Raw genomic sequence first — 20815 nt, 5'->3', positions numbered from 1 at the left:
AGGTAAAACACATTTATATCGAAAAGAACCACGCACATTTAAGATGATAAAAGTTGTATTGTTTCATCAAACTCTTAAAAGCCCAGGTAGAAGGTTCTTTTTTTTTTTTTACAAGTGAATCGCCAAGAAGTAAACACACACACACCTGAAGTGTTTTAGCAAAGTCACACATATACAGTTTAAGTTCATGTCATTTAAGCATCATTTAAAATTATGGCCTTGAATTGAATTAAGTAAAACACTTTTTTAATGTCCTTAAATTCAAACATTCCAGCGGCACCTCATGTGCTCAGCTTGACCTAAACAGAGACATGCTTTAGCTAAACCAACCACAAGATGTCAGCCTTTCACTATTTCTAGTTCTCTACCTTCAGACGGGAAACGTGTCCTAACTGTTCTACAACACTGTACAATTATAACACAATGTCAACACGAGCGGATACAACAAGATCAGTTCCTGTCACCCTGCACTGTTCAAGGAGAAAATGCGGCAGATTCTATCTGGGAGCGGATTTGAGAATAAATTATCAAACTAGAAATCCACTTGTTTCAAATGACTTTGAATGTTTACAATCATCTCAGTGAGCCAGCTCACCTCGTCAGTGGTTTTTAATGTCCAGTCCATCGCCTCAGGCAGAGCCACGTCATGTCCATCCATGTCCACAGAAGAGCTGAAGCCAATCGACATAGTAAGGCATCAAGACGTTAGTACCAAAAAATATAAAGCTGTCATTTTGCTAGCAAACATTTTTACAAAGAAAAAAAACAAACCATTACAAAACTACTAAAATGTTCTTCTTGTATCGTAAAGGCTGATGACTTTTGTGCATGTCTCGGTTCCCAGGTAACCGAGACAAACGGGAAACAGGTGTGGTGACGGCGTAAGGTTCGGTTCGGTCTCTGAGAGTCAGCTCTCATCGCATTTGGGAATAAATCCACAATACTTGAAAAAGTGAGAGGAACAAATACTGAAGAAAGATTATTCCAGGAGATTTCAACCCCTGTGTTTTACACTAATGACCTTAGATCAGATTATAATGTTTTCATAATACAGAATATTCCCCAATATTATACTTTAAAGAGCACAATCTGGTTATAATTTAAGACTACATTACATCCGCTTTGTCTGCTAAAAAAACAAACCCAAGGAGGATGTTATAATCTGATTGAGATGTATACGTGCAGGTCCAGTGTGTAACATTTAGGAAGGTTTACAGGCAAGAGATAGAAAATACTACCCATAAGAATGTTCACTCACTCTGAAATAGAAATCATTTGGTTTTCATAGCGTTAGAATTGAAGAAGGAAGGAGGAGGAAACAGTGAGACATTGGAAGACAAGTGTTTACATCCTGTCTAATGATGCAAAGACCATGGTAGTTCCTTGATTCCCTCAGGATCGATTTGTTGAGTTGGCACCAGTTAAACCAAACCAAAGTTCCAGCGTCTGTAGTAAACGTGACGGTGCAGGATCACACTGAGCTTCTGTAAAATCCCCTCTGCTAATTCAGCAAGTTGAGGTCAAAGGTAAATAACCACTGCTTCCTCCTTCCTCTCATCTACAGCTTACACTGACACGCCCACTGATGATTTAACGGATCCCAAAGAAAAAACAGGTCTTTTTGTGCTTTCTGCAGTGAATCAGGAACCAGAGCCCAATGCCCAATGTGACAGTGCTAACAGAGCAGTGAGTGGAGGGGTCTCTCTGTTAAGATGTCACTAATTCTTAAACATTGGACCTTCTGAACACTGCTCACTCACTTATTCTGGGTAGGGGAATCAGTACATGCTATTTAGAGTGTTATTCAGGTTATCGTCTTAATCCAGTAAAAGATTCAATATGTAACATTCGGCCTCAGAAAACAATCACCTTAGTGAATATGTAGTAAAAGTTACTAATGTCTTAACCCAGAGGTCTCAAACTCGTGGCGTCACAAATATGTACATTTTTATCGTGAACTATAGGTTGTTCCATGTCAACACAGACGCTTTTATTTTGAAATTCTGTGAAATACCTGTCATTGCGATATCATGATGAAATATCGTGATACAGTTAGCTCATATCGCCCACCCCTACTAAAAGAAAGTGGAAAAAAAGGGTTTTCACTTGAGTGGCCCCCCCTATTGGCCAGACTAGATGCTCAGTGGCCCCCAAGGTCATTTGAGTTTGAGACCGATGTCTTAAAGAGACAGTGATGTCAGGTACCTCTGTTTTGGTGGGCAGCCTGACAGATACAGTTGAGTACTGTAGGACACTAGACCCTGGATCCAAATATGCTGTGTTTAAATGGGTTTGTTTACTGTGTTCACAAGATGAGTCCATTTGACCTCTGCCCCAGCAAAGACCTCTTACCTCCTCTGACTTCCACTGAAGACTGAACATTTGACAGTCACAATGAACACAAAACAAACACATATAAACTGACTCTTAGAGTTGTTAAGATTATAATGAAATGACCTCTTTAAGATCACTGACGTTAATATCACACGTTTTAAATAAAGTATTGCTGACTGGCGAATAAGCATACAGTGGTGTACACTGGTGAATCGCACTGTATCTTTGTAGTTCTTCCTCATCACTGTTTAACTCGTTCATCCATCCACTGTCGACCACTTTGTCCTCCACATGAGCGACACACAGGCACTGCTGGAGCCAATCCCAGCTGACACGGGGCTAAAGGCGCGGGGTGATCAAACCCTCGACAGGTCGCCGTTCCATCGCAGAGAGACGAACACCCAGTCACTGACACACTCGCTCCTATGGGCAATTTAGAGTGTCCAAATAACCTCTGCATGTTTTTGGACATGTGGGAGGAAACCCACGCACACACGGGGAGAACATGCAAACTCCACACAGAAAGGCCCAGACTGGGATTTAACTCATTATCAACACATCAACACATAATCCAATCAATGGAGAAACCTGATCAGTAATCTGATCATATGCTTGCTTCATGAGATTCCTGCTGCCTGTGTCTCCTCCTCTGTGCTCAAATCCTGGTTCAGGTTCTCTTTGGTACCCAGAGCCGAGGCCTGATCCAGCAGCTCGAGCGGGTGACTGTCTTCGGTCGTCTCTGCAGCCGACAAACTCTCAGAGTGAACCAGGCCTGAACCTGGAATGGCCGCGTGGAGTGCAGCTTCAGAAAGAGTCTGCTGGACTTCGGATTGGTCAGTACTACAGTCTGGGGAGGAGCCTAACGTCAGCTGCATTTCATCCAAATCCTGATCTGATGGCTTATCCATTGTGTGGCTGTCTGGTGGCTGATAGGGTGGAGGCCCCATAAGTGGGGAGCCGTTGGGGGTGAGCGGGACCTGACTATGGATGATGACGGGGTCTGGGGACGGCAGTGGGGCCTCTTCCTCTGCAACATAAAGATCCCTGGGGTCCTTGGACGGGCTCTGGTCTGGGGATATGGTGTCAGGCTGGTGAGAGATGATTTGGAGGCTCAGTCCGGCTCTGGGGAATCCACTGGCAGACGACATCTTCCCCCTAGAGGACTGGACCGGGCTCAGCAGCAGAGGCAGCTCCTGACCCAGAGGCTTACGAGGCAGCTCTTCAAGCTTCCCTGAAAACACGTAGTCACAACTCAGTCACTTACAGTTATGTAAACCTTTCAGTGTCGTCGGCGGCTGCTTACCAGGAGGAGGAAGGTCCAGCTTCATCTTCTGCAGCTCAGTCATGGAGGCCTGAAGCTCCTTGATGACCACGTCGTCGCTGTAGAAGAAGGTCTGAGCGATTCGCTCCTGCATGAAGTCCCTGAGCTCCTCCAAGCACATCTTCACCAGGTGCTCTACACACACACACACACACACACACACACACACACACACGCAAAAAGACTCTTGATTCTAGTTATATGGCAGTGTTATTCATGGCAGTGTTATTCATTTTAAACATGGTGAGTTCATGCACAAACATAACTACATGCTACATTGTCTGTTTTTTTTTTTATGAACATTTAACTAATTTGGTTCATTCTAGCGTTTCAGCAAAAGGTGGAGATTTAAATTAGAATTAGAAATCAATCAATCCTTATTATACACAGCAGTAAACACGGAGTAGTGGGCAGCACTCTCAGCGGGGGTTGGGTCCCTTGATAACCTGCCTCGGAATTCGAACTCTCCGGTTATTCCCTTCCACTTGCAGGACTACATTCAAAACTCAATAGACACTAACACAAACCCCAGTCTTCCACGTGACAGGCAGAGATACTGTCAACTACAGTAATGAGGGTTGAAAGTGTGTCTGAGGAGACAACCGTGCGACAATTACAGACCATAAAAAACACACATTAACTCTCCATCGACAGAGTGCACGAGAGAGCGCCTCGGTTAACCTTCGTCGGTTTTACAAGTTTGGCATCACTCAGTATTTCCGATGCTTAGCAGCTCTGTGCTCTCTCTGCTGGCTCCACCAAAACCAGAAGATAAACACAGTTTGTGGCCCACAAAGAAAATTGATTTTGTGAATAAACAGGCTGCAACTTTGTTATCAGTGAAGCCGACACTTCAGTTTCCTCAATCTCTGATGACATCGCTGATCTCTTATGACCATCATGATAATCATGATGCCGCCTGGATTCATTTTGATTTCATGGCTGTAGAATTGTCAAAAAATGTTCAATGAGTGAGTGCTTCTGCTCCTTTTTCCACAAGATAACTTTCACTTTCCATATCTGGCAGTTATTCAACTGTTTAGGAATTAGGGCACTGAGAAGCTGACGTCACAAACGTGTGTCGCGCTGGTGAATCTTGTCTTTTTTATATATGGGCACAAAGCTCTATTTTTCTGCTTTCCGCTATCCATCCATCATTCTTCTACCGTATCTTCCACATGAGGGTCGCGTGGGGGTGCTGTGCCAATCTCAGCTGACATACTATAGGTACACACTGGACAGATCGCCAGACCACATTTTTTGAATATTCTAGATATCACAAACGGTCTTAGAGTTACGGTCGGTACTGACAGGATGATTAAGAGAAGGGTTAACACCTTTGACATGAGGCTCATCTAATTAAATCTACGCTTCATCTCACTGTTAGACAGCCTTTTCCGACCTTTCAGAGGCTAAATGCAAAACATTGAACCAAAAAACCTTTAACTTAAACTTGAATAGATTATGATCCATCATTTCCCGTTAAACCTTACTTTTGTGAATCCTCAGAATGGTGTAAGACATGGCGGTGAGCATCCTCTCTCCCTCCAGGATGAAAATGTCCCACAGACGGAGGGTCAGGGTGAACGGCGTCTGCGGGACCACAAAAAAAAAAACAAGTTGCCCTATTACTGTGCGTTATTGGAGTGCATTGATTGCAGAGTCAGTTTCACATATGCAGTTCTGCGTAGCGGGCCGGAGTCAGAAGGTTTGTTTGGCGCTCTCCCAAACCTCAGGGGCCCAGAGGCCCCGCTGAGCCGAGGAAAACGCTGACAGCAGCCGAACCCTGCCAGACCATCACCACCACCGCCGCCACAGGATCGTGGGCACGCACACAGGAGGCCAACAGCAGTTTAGCCTAACAGCCCTTAATGCTCTGCTAATGCAGGAGCTCAAATATCACCGGGAACAATTTTCTGCTGAATTCATGTAAATTATCTTCAAAGGGAAAATTTGACAAACGTATTCTGTTGTTAATAACTTGCTGTTTTTATTTAATGGCCAGAGGAACAGAACTCACAGATACTCTGAGAATTTGCAGGTCTGACTCCAACTAATCATCAACAATTATCAATAATCTGTCCATGCATTTTCTCCATGAATTCATTGTTTGGTCTGTAAAATGTCGGAAAAATGAGAAAATGTCATTCAGTGTTTCCCAAACCTCAAAATTAAGTCTTTAAATGTCTTGTTTAGTACAAAAAAACAAAGATGTTTAGTTTACCGTCATATTTTAGATGATGAACTCACATTTGTTTTATTTATATATAAAAAAAACAATCAAACATTATTGTTAATAACGTTCATACATCAGCAGTGATTTTAATTTCTGCTCATGACCTGAAAAGTCAAATCAATTTGCGACGGACGGGAAACGATCGTGATGTGAAGTGGATAAAGAGGACATGAATCTTCTCACCCTGTCAATGAAACACTGTAGGAACCATTTTGTGCTGTAAATCCCTGTAGACATCTGCTCTCTGTCCTGGAGAGAGAAAGAAAGCGAGAGAGAGACAGAGGGGGTGATGAAATATAGGAGACAGAGAATCACTTAAAATATAAAAAAGCATCAAACTACCAACTAATAATATAAAAATATAGCATCACATCAGATTTGTTGGTAGGGATCGGTATCGTTTGGGTTTTTATCAATACCACTACTGATGCACTACTGAAGTTTGATTGAAAAATGTAAGACGTTGCATGATGACGGCGGAATGATGTGTAAAAACTGTTTTACCGCTTTGTCAGAATGTAAATGAGGTGTTTCTAAACGTGATGTTTGTGGTAAATTCACATCAAACCCAACATGTACTTTAGTCAACAATGAGATTACATACAAAGCCCATGCAGAGATGGGAGGGGGCACGTGGGACGACACGAATTGTGCAGAAATGCGAGAATTGCATCATTCACTTCAGCCATTTGAGTTGAAATAGAATTAGAAGGCCTTATTTTTGCACACACACACCAATTCATCTGTACTATACACAAGCAGTGAACACACAAGGGGCAGTGGCCAGCACTTATCTGCACCCCGGGGAGCAATCAGGGATTGGATGCCTTGCACTTAACCTGTCACTGGATTTGAACTAACAACCCCCCAGTTACAAGACCAATTTATACTTGAGTGGAACATTTGCACGAGATGTTGTGAAAAAAACAATCTGTGCTGACAGATGCTGTATTTGCGCAACCAGACCGAGTGGGACTGGGTAAACAAGGAGAGGAGCAGAAAGTCAATGTTCTCAAAAATCTGTCTCTTTGAATCGATAAGGTTTTTTTTTGGTTTTATTGGTTGATTGTTGGCGGTTGTTTAGCACGAGCATCAACCCCAGGTGAGTAGTCACCAGCTGAAAAATGACCAGCAAGGGTCTTTTTTGATATCCATACCGAGTCAGTTATTGGTCTTCATGCTCTGTTAAGTAACACTTGAGAAACTGTGACCTCACCAGATGTTTCTTCAGTTTGGGGATGAGTTTGGAAATAATCTGATCATGATGTGTTTGGAATCGCTGAAGTTTGGGGAACCCGGGAACAAAAAAACCTTTAAAAAAAACAGTGGAGAGAGAAAGAGAGAGAGAGAGAGAAAGTTCATTTATTTTTGAATCCAACTCCAGATCAGGCCTGGTGAGCAGTTCCACCGCGCTGCAGGCCCGAGCAGCAGAAGCTGTTGACAATAATGACGTCACTGTGATGGCTCACCGTGCATGCCGTGTTTCTGATTGGTCAGCAGCTGCGACAGGGCCCAGAAGGCGTCCTCCTCATTCATGAACATGAGCAGCAGGGCAGCAATCTGACTCATCCCCTGGCAGTAGCTCACCTCCTTTAAAAAAAATAAATACACAGCATGTTTTCAGGTTTTTCTGAAGCAGCGTTATTTTTCTAATCCCGATTTACCAAAGACGTCACAGCAGCTTCAGGCCATACAACAGGAAATAAGGACACAGACAGTAACAGTAAACAATGAATGAAGCAACTAACAGCTTTATGTTGTGGCAATATCATGTGGTTGTTAAGAGAACCTGGCACATAATCAGTGTGTTCCATGCAGTTGACTATGATCTGCAAGCCCGCTTGTGCCGACAAGCAACAGGATCCAGGCAGGCACATGTTTAGGGAAAGCACTGCTGCCAAGGACACCAGTGCTTTAGCTACTTACTGTAACAAGGGGCTTACCAATAATATTTACACCAATGGAATTAAACGCTGTCTTAAATATGCTTGCTTTCTTAGACTGGAGACTTACATTTGTGTCATATTGTGAATCTGTCTACTGCTGCTTTGTGTGGTACATTTAAGTAAACTGGGTAAATCCAAAAGCACAGGTTTTCAGACCCAAAAATGACACTTTAACAGTGGATCAGCAACTCCTCTGGGTACGATTGCACATTTTCTCTGTGGACTTTGGTGCAGGGAGTGAGTGGATTACAAAGTGAAACTAACTTAAGTTTCCAGTCGAAAAATAAGATAGTGTACACTCTAGCTTGTGCAGATTTTATTAGGTGTTTTTGTTGATTTACTCGCTGGTAAGCGAAGCTTTGATTCCTCTTACAGCGCCACCTTGAGGTTCACGTTGTGGTTTGCAAATAAAACAATGCATTGACTATGGAATTCCAGGAAATTCAGTGCAGATGTTCATTTGTCTGTACTTGTTTTTTGCCCACCGTAGCTTAACAAGCCCGAACCACAATGAGATGTAATTACGTGTTATTACTATAACTGAACGGCCTGAGGGTATAATTTATTCACTCTGGAGTAAATGATCACTTGCATGTCTTCTCTTTTTTTTTTACGGTACATGAAACACTTTCACACTATTAAGCGGCTCTGAATTGCATGATGATGACATAATAATAAGGCCCTGCCTCCTGCAGCCTTCAGTAGCATTAGCATAGAGGAGCAGGACCAGCATTAACAGCGTTGAATAAACAGCACTATAAAAAGAAAATATAATGACAATTCCACTACGTTAACGTGGGTTTTTAATGTTTCATGTGATAAAGGAAAACAGTTACTTACTGTGTTATAGACTGAATATGCTGAAAGAACATTGAAGAGGGACTGCTGCCTGCAGAGGAGGAGATGAAGGAAAGGAAGTATAAACATGTGGGAGGAAAAGAGTGAAGAAGAGGAAATAAACCAAACAAATCACTAAGTGAAGTTACGCTGAGGTCACATGCTGCTCTGTGTCTTTATAAAAAGCTTGTTTGTTTTTTTTTCACTCGGCCACTGAACTCATGTTAAATATTGAAACTGCCCCAGATTTTCCACTGCCGCTCCAGAACAGGCCTGCAGTCTATTAAACTGTCAGTGACATCACTGCGTTACAGGATCAGGTTCCACTGCGAGTCATCCCCACCGTCGCAAAACACCGCCTGCCCACCTCTCACCCTCAGAGCGGTTCACGACGAGGCCGGGAAATCTCCACTTTTCCTCCTGCAGGATCCAGGCCGGGCCAAACCTGATCTGCTTTACAACTTAGTCATGAAATCAAAGTACGCAGCCAAATTTCATGCGGACACCCAAGCATGTTATTCCACACCCATGAGCACAAATGTGCTGCCGTAACAAGCTCCACTCTCTGGTTTCCTTCTTTGCACCAGATGTTGAAAGATTTGCTCACATTCAGACAGGAACACAGAGAAAATGTTGGGTTTTCTTGAAGCGTAATAAGCGTAAAAGTACGTACACATTGTCAGCACTGACTGCTCTGTGCATTTCTGGTCCCCAGTGCAAAAGGTCGCACAGACTATGCATCAGTACCTCATTCAAACACACTTTAAAAAAAAAAGTATTTCATATTCTTACTTGACTCCAAAGCGATCCATGAACATGATGTGGTCCCGAAAAGTCCTGTTGATGTCCAGGTCAATCTGTTTGATCTCGGAAGAGTAGAGTCTGGCATGTTCCTTCATTCTCTGAGATGATGAGGAAAAACAACGAGAGCAGAGTCAGCATCGTCATGTTCTTCTTTTGTGTCCTAACTGACCGACTGACTAACTAACAAGGTCAGAAGGTTGGCAGAAACTATGAAAACGAATTTCAATAAACTAACTAACTAACTAACTAACTGACTAACTAAAAAGGTCAGCAGTTTGGCAGATCCATGTACTTCTGACCAGTGAGGAGATGAAAAATAAAAGTGAAAAGGATTCAAAAATTGGACGACGGTTGACTTTTAAGATATCCATGTATTAATAGTAGTGCATTGGATGCCTTTCTTCTTAATCGCCACTTAAACGTTATTACTATTGTTGTTCTCAAAAAAAGTAGTTTGAACACTCAGGTAAAGTATAAAAAAAACAGTACTTGCAGTACCAAACAATACAAAATAAAGTTGTATAGCTGCCTTTGACCACCGTCTCTAAATCAATGTTTCCTTTTGAACAAAATCTAAAATAATAACAATGAGCTGCAAGATGGAGAAAATATTAAATCTGGTTCAGCATCATTTCCTCCACTGTTTTCACTTTTTTACACTGATATAATCATCCTCAGAAGTCTATCTTTGGTAACACTGCTGGGATAAAAATGTGTCAGTTCAAACGGTGGAGGGTTTACATGTCCATCTGCCAGGCAGGCTAATCAGGAGACATTTACAAAATCCATGTGTAAAGTTAACAGTTAGAAGTTAGAGGTTAGGGGTGTTCGTGCAGGTTTACATACCTCATACTTGCCCTCGTTCTCCTTCTTAGCCCTCTCCACCTCCAGCATCAGGGCCCAGGCTCGGCCTCTGAGCTGCAGGGGAATGCCCTTGTACACCCGTTTCACCATCTGACAAACAGAGAAAGAGCAAATAAAAAAGTAAAAATGCATTTTTAGCTTGTGGGGACACGTGAGCTGCTGGTCTACTGCTTCCTCCTTTAGGTTAATCAGAAAAGAACACAGTTTCATCAACAATTCTTGTTTGCCATGATATGAAATTGCTGTTTTCTCCATGGACTTTGGTGCGAAAGAGTGAGCCGTTTACAATGCAAACAAACTTCAGTTTATAATCAGAAAATGCTGGTAAGTGGCTAGATAATAGCATACACTTGTGCTAGTGCAGAAGTTATTAGGAGAGCCTTTTATTTCTCTCTGTCTGGTTCCCAGTATTCTGGGGCATGCACTACACAGTCAGCACTGACTACTATGTACCTTTGTATAGAGGAGACTAGTGCGGAGAATCAGATGCTACAATTTATAATGTTCTTAAATCTTTACATTTTTCTCTTTCTTTCTCTTTGATGAAAAACATTAAACAAAGTCTGACAATTAGTCCAAATGACACCAGCATGAATTTGTGAGAGTATGTAGGGAGTGCATGATGATACCAGTCTCTTTTAGCTCTGTGTTGGGTCTCCATCACCTCCTGCGTGAAACACCTGGCTCTTCCGGTGTGAAATGGAGCAGGATGTTACTCACCCTATCACTGTTCTTGTATTTCTCCCACTTCTTCGCCATTTTCAGCCACTTCTCTGCTCTCTCTAGCTCCAGCTGCTTTAACTGTGGGAAGAGCAAAAGGAAAATTGAAGGAGTTGACAATGTGATGCCAGCGACAGACGCTAATGATGTGTGATGGGTATGTCTTTCACGAGATTCTTTATTTGTGAAGATCACATCCTTCTGAATCCTTCACTCTGGGTTTTTCATGCATAACCTTCAACTGTAATGGAATATTTTTACATTGCTGTACTGTACGGAGTTTGCATGTTCTCCTCGTGTATGCGTGGGTTTTCTCCAGGTTCTCTGGTTTCCTCCCACGGTCCAAAACCATGCAGAATTGGGGATTAAGTGAATCGGACACTAAATTGACCGTAGGTGTGAGAGTGATATTGGATGGTTGTTTGTCTCTATGTGGCCCTGTGATGGACTGGTGATCTGTGTATCCCGGGACTCTCATGTGGAGGATAAAGCGGTAGAAGATGGATGGATGGACCACTGTACAGCTTTGTGACAGCTGTCTATATTTACCTTCTCCTCATGTGCTGTTGGGGCTGGTAGTTCGTCTTCACTGAAAACAAAAAGAAGAAAAGTAAGCTTGAAATCAGTGAAATCAGAGATTGCTGCACAGTGCCACCAACTCCAAGGACACAGAACAGACTTACTGCATGAAGCCGAAGCGGTCAGTGACTTTGTAGATGCTGTAGTCAGCATCTTCCCAAGGGTCGATCTCCACCCCGCCCTGCCTGCCCTGCAGACACAAACACACGCCAGTTTACATGGGTTCACCAGAGAGGACACACAAAACATGCATTCAATATTAAAATATGAATATTAATAAATATTAAGAGCCAAAAGATGGCTCAATATTAGCAAGACGTAGGTAAGGACTCGTGCTTTTACTCAGAGCCTGTGTTTAATAATAGTAATATAAACCTGTGTAAAAAAGACGATAGAGAGTGGGTGAATAGTCGTGTGGATATTTTGGATATGGGCTGAAAACAGAGCCGTGATTTTTCTGCAAAACCTGCATCCAGTTGGCAAAGAGAATAAGCAAGATTTCAATGTAAATGTGGTGGTTTTGTTTTTCTCTGATCTTAGTTAAATAACTTTAAAAGATGTAAAGGCCAAGGAGAAGAGGTGGGTCTTTAAAAGAGATTTCAAATGTTCAATGGTGGAGGCAGATTTAATTTCCATGGGTAAATCGTTCCAAAGTTTAGGGGCAGCTACAGAAAAGGTCGCCCTGGGTTTCTAGTCAGGATTTTGGCACATCTAAAAGCATCCTGTAATTAGACCTCAGAACTCGGGGTGTAGCGTGAAGAAAAAGACGTTCCGAGAGGTAAGACGGTGCCAAACTGTTAAGAGTTTTAAAAACCAACAATAAAATCTCAAAACCAACCCTGAAACGAATAGGAAGCCAGTGATGTTTCTTTTCCTGTAAAAAGGCGCCAGCTGCGGTGAGTAGGTTTCTACTTCTTCAAAAATGATTTAACTTATCATAATATTGATTGGTTTTCAGATGAACTACAACATCTATCAGCCAATAGCTGACATAGATTAGGAAAGAGGGTCTGATGTGGATATGCTGCAATATTTAAGTGTCTCTTTGCAGCTAACATTGTGTTCAAACCCATGAAAGAGTCTTACCGGGGAAACTTATGAAAGGATAAGAAGGGTAGGTATGTAGAGATGGTGAATTGGAGGAGGATCGGGGCAGCATTCGGCTTTGCACAGGACAATCACTATGCAAAGCCCACAGCCTACTTGTGCATCACAAGCACACAGTTTAGACGAGACTAGTCAAACTCTATGAGACTCAAAAGAGAATTTGTACAGAGTCTGCATCAACCAGCACAAACTTCAGGAGTCATGTTTGTATCCTGGAAAGTACATTGAAGCTACAGTCAGTTCCCAGTGTTGACATAGCTGTGAGGGAGCTAATCCTCTGACAGGAGCCCACAGAGGCCACCGCTCAATGGTTGGCTGCCTGGCAGGAAAACAGCCAATCAGCGTTCTGTTCTGAGCAAGAGGAGGAGGTGGAGGGGGATGTGTTTAATGCCTTCATCGTGGTTGAGTCGGCAGTCCGAGACCCCGGAGGCACGGCGAGTGATATCAGCGTTATGAAAGTGAGAGGACTAAATATATTTTCTCACCGAGGGTGTTTGGAGTGGCAGAGACACAGAGCTCTGCAGGCTGAAGAGACTCAGGTTTAAATCTGTCATGATGATGAAGTGCTGCTGCTGCTGCTGCTGCACCACATGATTTTTTACAACACAACAACTTTTATGCTGTGGTTTCAAACACTCACTGTATCTCGTGTGTTGGCTGTGATGGACTAGAGCTCAAAATAGTATGGAATCAAAGAGAGGGAGGGAGGGAGGGAGGCCTATCTGAATCTGCCAAATTAATATTGAATAGTTAGATTAAAGGCTAAATTATGCACATATTAAACATTTTTTCCCAAAAAACAATTCTGTGTCATGCACATAATTGTGCAATTAAAAATCTACATCTATTACTGGCATCACTAACTTTGAGCTGTGAAGAGTTGTTTTAACCTGAACTGATGGGTGTCATCTTCGAACCCAACAATGACATTTGATAATCACATTAACAACATTGTGAAAAGTTGCTACTTCCACCAATCACTAGACTTCTGCCCCTCCTCTGGGCTCTATTGATAAATCTCACAAATGAGTATGTAGCATCAAGGGAGACTCTGACCCATCAGATCACACTGACCAATCACAGGGCAGTTCAGAGAGGAAACAGGCACACCGTTTGATCACACCACCATATTGGCTGGACAAGCACCTGAAAACTGGACGACTGTACAGTAAGAGTTGATTGGTAAGCAGAGAAAGATTCTCTTGGAATTACCCTGAGAGCTCTGAGAGCAATCTCTCTAATGAGAGCTGTCAGAATATAGTGCTTTACCACAGAATTGAACTACGCTGACACCTGATTTAAGAGTTCATCCACTTAGATACAGGATTAAGACCTTGGACTGATGGTCAGGAGAGAACAAAACTGTGACGCTGCTTCACGCAGAGTAGTGCACCCACATACTGCATCAACTATAGCTAAAGGTGTACATTCTGTTACTACATGGGAGGAAATTACTAGAACTTTACTAGAACTTTACAGTAATTTCTAGAATTACTAGAAATTACTGGAACCAGTCTGTGTACATGGAAAACATTAAAAAAGTGAAACTGGAAGACCTTTTTGGAGGCGGCACAACTGAAGTATCTTCACATTAGCTGGCTCAACAGACAGGCGTCGTATCCTGCAGGTGCTGACAAGGACCAACAGTGCCATTTTTTGGCAGGCTAAGGAAGGTCATCAACTGCCCGAAGGCCACCTGTTGAGGCACTGTGTCCTATGCCTATAAGAATTAACCAAAGGCCAACTAGCAGCCTTTTAGTGCATCGAGGAGGACATGTTTACTTTACTTTAGGTAAAAATCCCTCTCTCCCCTCTGCTTTGCACTATGCTCACCATGTGGTTGGAGATTAACATTCACACTGACTGACTGGGAGCGCAGCAAGAACCCAGAGGTCAGTGTCAAGTCAATCACAGCCTGCTGTGTCACAGCTGTTGCTATGACTGGTACCATCCTACCCACCCAATCACTCTTCTACTCCAAGCTGCTGAGCTAAATTTAACCTTTGACTGCTGGCGTTTTCTTCCCAAACTCACTGTTCAACTAACTGCTAATTCCCAGCATCCATTCCATCAGTTTGTAATAACTCAATGATGCTCAGCAAATGTTGGCAAACACATGTGGGAATGGTGTCAATCCATGTTCTAAATTCTCAGTATTCCCATCCACCTGCTGTATTTCCAAGAGGATGACACCTTGAAAGCATTAAATCCTTACAGTCTTCAACCCTCAACAATCTCCATTTCCAAGTGAAGGGCCTGAGTTTGGAGCTATAATTTTAAATGGTGGGGTCTGGATGCTTCCTTGTAAACATTAGATATTTGTGGCACAGTATGGACACAGAGTACAGATCCAAAACACATCAGAGGGATTACGTCATGACCCAAAGCTCAGCACAGAAGTGACACATCTCATACGGTCCATTTTATCACTTAAATAAGTAGACAATGTCAAAGAGATTTTAATCTCACTGTGGCGTCCATTTAAAATAAGTACTAAATTACCATCAGTCTGAAATGACCAGAAACATTCTGTCTGATTTTAATGTAGTTTTCACTGACTTTGAACCACATCATCACACATCATTTTAAATGCAATGTGACAGCCCACTCACATACACCCACACACGTCTTACTCAGAGTGTCTGTTGTCTCAGAGTGTGAACTCTACCTCCTACAGACACAAAACACAGGATCGAGTGTACACACACACTTTCAACATTGTATACGTCCATAGCCTGTAGTGCTGCAAAATGCCGATGAGTAGAGAAGACATTTTAAATATCACATAAAATAATCCTGATAATGTAAAACACTTTTATAAAAGGGTGATTCTGTGGCTACTTTTTGTTTGTTTATTTTCATTTGCAAATGGCAGGGCTGCATTTGAATTTGGACAGGCAGAAACCAGTGTTTTTGCCATTGTTACTAAAACGTTTGTATTAGCGTGGAAGCAGTAGTGGTATGGATATTGCGTGATTCTATGACACACTCACCGTTGCATATTTCAGGATGATCTCAGCACGTTCCTCTGCAATTAGAGTCTCAATGTCTTTCTTCATGTCAGTGTCTGCAAATTGAGGAGAGTAAGAACATCAGTAATGAACAACAACAACAACAACAACAATCCAAGGTGATCTGTGTTGGTAGTATGAGCTGACACTTACAGATCATTACTCTATTAAATGATTAATCATTTAAAAGTAAATTAAACTGTGATGGTACATGTCAACCAGGGCATTTTGACAGGAGGGATTGCCATGGTTACCAGCATTGCACACTTGATGGACATGCCACTAGATGGTGTCTGATGGAGGTTTAACAGGCACTCTAACCAGTAGAATGCTGCCTACAGGCTTAAACCCAGTGCAAAAACATTGGCTACACCTGACTGAAGAAACTGTTGGGCTGTCTGTTGCCAGACTTCAACTCCGCTTTTATGGTTCACTGACCTGTTTTGAATAGATTTCTGATGAGAAATAATGTACGAGAAATGTATATGTATGTGAATATGTAGTTGCACAAGGTTGCAGCAGCAGAAATGTACGAGGTTCAATGAATGCACCTCTACGCTCAACATGCCGTGAACTCAGCATGACTCACACTAGCTCGTCTGCGGAGATCCAGCAGATGTGCATTGTTTCAGTTCATGAATTAATCAACCGGAGTAAATCACGTAAAAGTGCAAAAGTGGCCCTTAAATGAGCAACTGTAGAGCCATAATTGGATGGTTGGCTTTCTACAAGCCAACAGCAATCATGGCTGTGGAGCCATTATTCAGTGCAGTGATGTGCTTCTCAACATGACACAATCAGATGCTGATAGATGATAAAACATGTCCCATCGGAGTTGTTTTTGGCAAAAATGATTAATCGATCAAGCATTAAGGTCCAAGTCAACAAGTTCTCAAAACAATCCACAGAGTTAGGTTATGGAAGGAACAGGAAAACAAATAGAAGGACTGTGTTTTGAAGCAGTGGAAAATATCTGAGATGTGGTATGTCAATTCAGAGACGTAAGTACGGCTTCCTGCAGGTTTATCCATCAGACACAGAGAGATGAGTTAGTCTACGTCTGACTGAGGCTGCTGTATAACCCCCTCGGAACAATAAACCTTCAAGTATTCACATGACAGTAGCATGCCAGGAAACCAGACTGATGGACCAGCTTTATGAATATAAATGAGTGCTGATCCTACAGTCAGAGTGTGTCCTCAGTGTTGACCTACAAACACAGACTTCAGAAGGAAGTTCCACTTCTGAGTTAGCTTCTGTTCAAAAGTCATTAAATTGCACTGGACCATACAGTATAGTATGATAACAAAAAAGTTATGATGTACTTTATGTTATTGTTATGCCTTAAAAATGTGTTATATTTCTTTTGAAGGAAATTATTTTGGGATAATTATTATTATTAATGGATAATTACTCCAGACCAAACCGACATGACACTTGGGATATAATGTCATAACCCCTCTAACTGAGCTACATTTATGTCTTTTAAAAACAATGCACAGAATCACAGCTGGATTCAGCCAGTCACAGATACATCTTACATTCTTTGTGCAGGTCTACACCAACAAAATGACCCGAAGTAGTAATATGAACACACATGACACACAAACCACCTGAATTAGGAAAGCAGGATTATGCAGGATTATGCAATTAAAAAAAAAAGGAGACTGCAGAGCTATAGGTGGTAAATTCAAGTTCCATTACGTTGTGCGTTACTCAGCATTTCAGCTCTGGGCTGTATTAGGTTGCTGAAATCCTGGAAGCCACTCATGAATACATTTGTCTGGGGGGGAAAGGGCAGTGTCTGTAGTGGTGTTTACCTGTGCACACAGAAGTCACCTGGCCAAAGAAGAGGGAGAACGATGCCCCATCCACATTCAATACATAGACTTATACACTGTGTTCTCTCTGTTGTGAATAAATACAGAAATCCTGCACTTGTAACTTTTCACAGACCTTTTATTTTCTTTAGTTCAGTTCAGAGATCTCGTGATGCATCTTATCTTGCAATATACTGATTAACACTGAATTGTTGTATCGATATTATTGGTATTGTGGACCATGTATCTCATATCATATCGTGAGGTACCCACTGGGAAAGTCCATAAATACAACTACAAAAATCAAACAAACTTTACATTCCAGAAGTTAACTGTTTGTGATTGAAGAAAACAATACCTCACCTGTGTTCATCAAAGTCTTTTCAGCCTCTGGCTTTTTGCAAATTCCGCCTACAAATGTTAGCTCCACAGACCTCAGTCACTTGGACCTTGAAATTTCAGACCAAATCCATGCAGAGACTTCAGCTGTGTGCTGTTTTCATCCAGCAAACACCGGATGTCAGTTCTGATAACCAAGATTTAACTTTGCATCAAACATTTTGGTTAAAACTGATTTGTTAAACTGTGCTTCAGAGATCATCTCTGCTCCTGCAGAGGCTCGTGCAGAAAGGTTGATAGCATACAGAAGCTTTAAATATGAGCTGTCATCTGAGCATATGGCAGTGGCTGCATGTGGTCAGTGCTCTAAATCACAGAGGAGCTCTGGCAGGAGTCCCAGAGTGAAGGGTGGAGGCCCCAAAACCGGGACAGTAGCTCTTTGCTCCACCTGACAGGAGGAGTGACAGCCTAAAAATTAGATGGTTTCTCTGGTTAATTACATATGAACACTAAAACTCACTGGATGATTTATCTTAAGAGCATGGGTGCATATGGTTTGAAGTTATGACTTCATTTGACAAACTACAGCGCAGACTAAGATGTGGGTCCTGGACTCAAGTCAGACTATCATTCATGTGATTTGTGGACCGAGAAGGAAATTCAAAGGCGGTAAAAATGTCTTATACATTTAAAACTCCTCAAGCAAAAGTGGGAAAACACAGCTGCATGTGTTGAAGTCTTTGTTTTCTTGCACATTATATCAGATTGCTGAGTGTTTTCAAAGTACAGCCATCATGTCATGATGAAATGTAATTTAAAGCAAGAAAAAAAATCACAATATGGGTTCTAAGAGGTGAAAAGCTTGTCTTGGGTCATATGTCAAATATGAAGTGCGTGGACTGTCCACAGATCCATAGGTCCATAGAAAAAGTAGTTTTACATTGGATGTGGTGCACATCTTATTGAAGTTGGACTGCAACATTTAAGTGGGATTTCTTGAAGATCATATTTGTGATGTCATCAGTGGGCAGATGCTTACCAAAATTGAATAGGAACATATTTGGGTGATCGCCTACTCATCACAAAGAATTCAGATTGATCTGTGAAAAACTGTAGACAGGAAGTTGCTAAGAAAAACAATCCTACAGATAAACCCACATCAATAAACAACAGCCCTACTATAGTGGGGGGAGAGGTTATGTTATAAAACTGTAAATATCCTTGACAAAATTAAGACTTTGATGTAAATTATACACCCTATACTACACGCGCATAAAACAAGACACTCAGATGTAAAAACACACTGTGTTTGTGTGTCAGTGTATCTTGTCTCCATGGACCAGATGTGTTAAAGTTAATGTATGCATTTTCTTATGTTATGTTGTATATTGGCTGGTGTTCATTTCCATTACTTAGTTAAATAACTAAATTAACTTATGCACTGGTAAACTGAACTGGGATCAAAGAAGCTTGTTCTAGCATTTTCCTTATGTGGAATAGTCAAAATGTCCACACAAGCCAAAATGTCCACACAAGCCAAAATGTCCACGCAAGAAATGTTTTTTTTTTAGTCCACACAAGCACAGCAAAACAAGAGCACAAAGAGAAAGAGATAGATTTGCGTGAAGTAACTTCTGTGTGTGATGAAAGCAGCAGTTAATAACAGGCCACAACTGCCACTGATGCCTTCACTGTCTCCATCAGAGGGACGCGTTCACTGACCTTTTCCCCGCAGCACATATTGATCCAGGTCTGTGGTGACACCCAGACCTTACTAACGGCAATAAGGGCCGTTTTTGCGGGTAAACACACACCGCCGAGAGGCTGAGCGGTGATGCCGCGATTAGAGACGATGCTACGTACTCACGCGAGATCTATTCATTCTAATGAAAAATAATAAACAAAAGCAAGAAACGTTAATCGTGGAAGTGATAGATAAATAGGAGTGTGATTACCGTGTTCCTTGTGTGTATTCCGGCGCTATCGGTGGGGTAACACAGCTCCTCCAGACATTCTCCGGTGAAAGTGCGGCTCCAACAGAACAAACCAGAACAAAAGCCTCCCTTCGTCAGTCCAGGGGTTCAGACAGCACACACCAACACTTACACTATCACACTCGGGACAGACACAGGAGATACTGGTCCAGGTTTCGCGCACTGAGCAGGCGCTGCAGCGTGGCAGCTGTCAGCCGAGACAGAGCCGTCAGAGTCGGCCTTAAAGACACAGAACCTCCCGGTGCAACTGCCCGCCCGAGTCCCGGCGGTCCTGACTGACAAACACACACACGCACACTGGTCCGTCAGTGTTTCCCTCTGCCGCCATCTACTGGACAGACACGTTAGTGCAGGTACACGCACACGTATATGAGACAATGGAGATATTGTTGTTGTTGTTGTTGTTGCTGTTTGTCCCTTTGTGGACACAATGTTTGGGTTGTGACTCATCACTGGCCAATAATTGAGAGTATTTGTAGCCACTTTACGACATCAATCATTGTTATTATGAATAAGTCTTTAATTTAGCCATTTTCCTCTTATCAGATGTTTTGGATGACCAATGTGTCATTTTTTTTAAAGAAAATTACCTGCAAATCATTGAGCTACATTTTGGCCTGACAGAGGTCGTGATGACCTGTGAAGTCGTTGGCCAGATATTTCAATTAACAGCAAATCATTTGGACAGATACACTGAATAGAGGACTAGTGAATCATGTGGCCAGATGTTGTGATGATCAGTGAAATCTCTGGCCAGTGTTGTAGTCGAGTCCTCAGTGTTTGAGTCCAAGTTGAGTCCCTAGTTCCCAGTGTCTAAGTCTGAGTCGAGTCATTAATTGTCATTTTGAATTTGTTTTGCTCTTGTGAGTAAATGTGTAGTTATGCAGCTGTGGTATGAGCCTC

The 20815-nt window shown here is 42.2% G+C and overlaps 1 protein-coding gene across 1 annotated transcript; it reads right to left on the bottom strand.

The window, feature by feature from the left end:
* Positions 1–37: 37 nt before the first annotated feature.
* On the bottom strand, positions 38–20190 carry LOC122772470 (USP6 N-terminal-like protein). Its single transcript, XM_044030554.1, has 14 exons — positions 19874–20190; positions 15742–15815; positions 11746–11831; positions 11612–11651; positions 11063–11143; positions 10325–10432; positions 9467–9576; positions 8678–8726; positions 7361–7481; positions 7108–7202; positions 6075–6140; positions 5149–5248; positions 3638–3790; positions 38–3565 (listed from the first exon to the last, which is right to left on the bottom strand). The coding sequence occupies exons 2-14, from the start codon at positions 15805–15807 to the stop codon at positions 2952–2954; spliced, it is 1689 nt and encodes a 562-aa protein (XP_043886489.1). The 5' UTR covers positions 15808–15815; positions 19874–20190; the 3' UTR covers positions 38–2951.
* Positions 20191–20815: the final 625 nt, after the last annotated feature.

Source organism: Solea senegalensis, linkage group LG7, assembly GCF_019176455.1.
Source record: "Solea senegalensis isolate Sse05_10M linkage group LG7, IFAPA_SoseM_1, whole genome shotgun sequence".
NCBI lineage: Eukaryota > Metazoa > Chordata > Actinopteri > Pleuronectiformes > Soleidae > Solea > Solea senegalensis.
The sequence above is the reverse complement of the archived record's forward strand: the minus strand, read 5'-3'. Positions and strand labels throughout refer to the sequence as shown.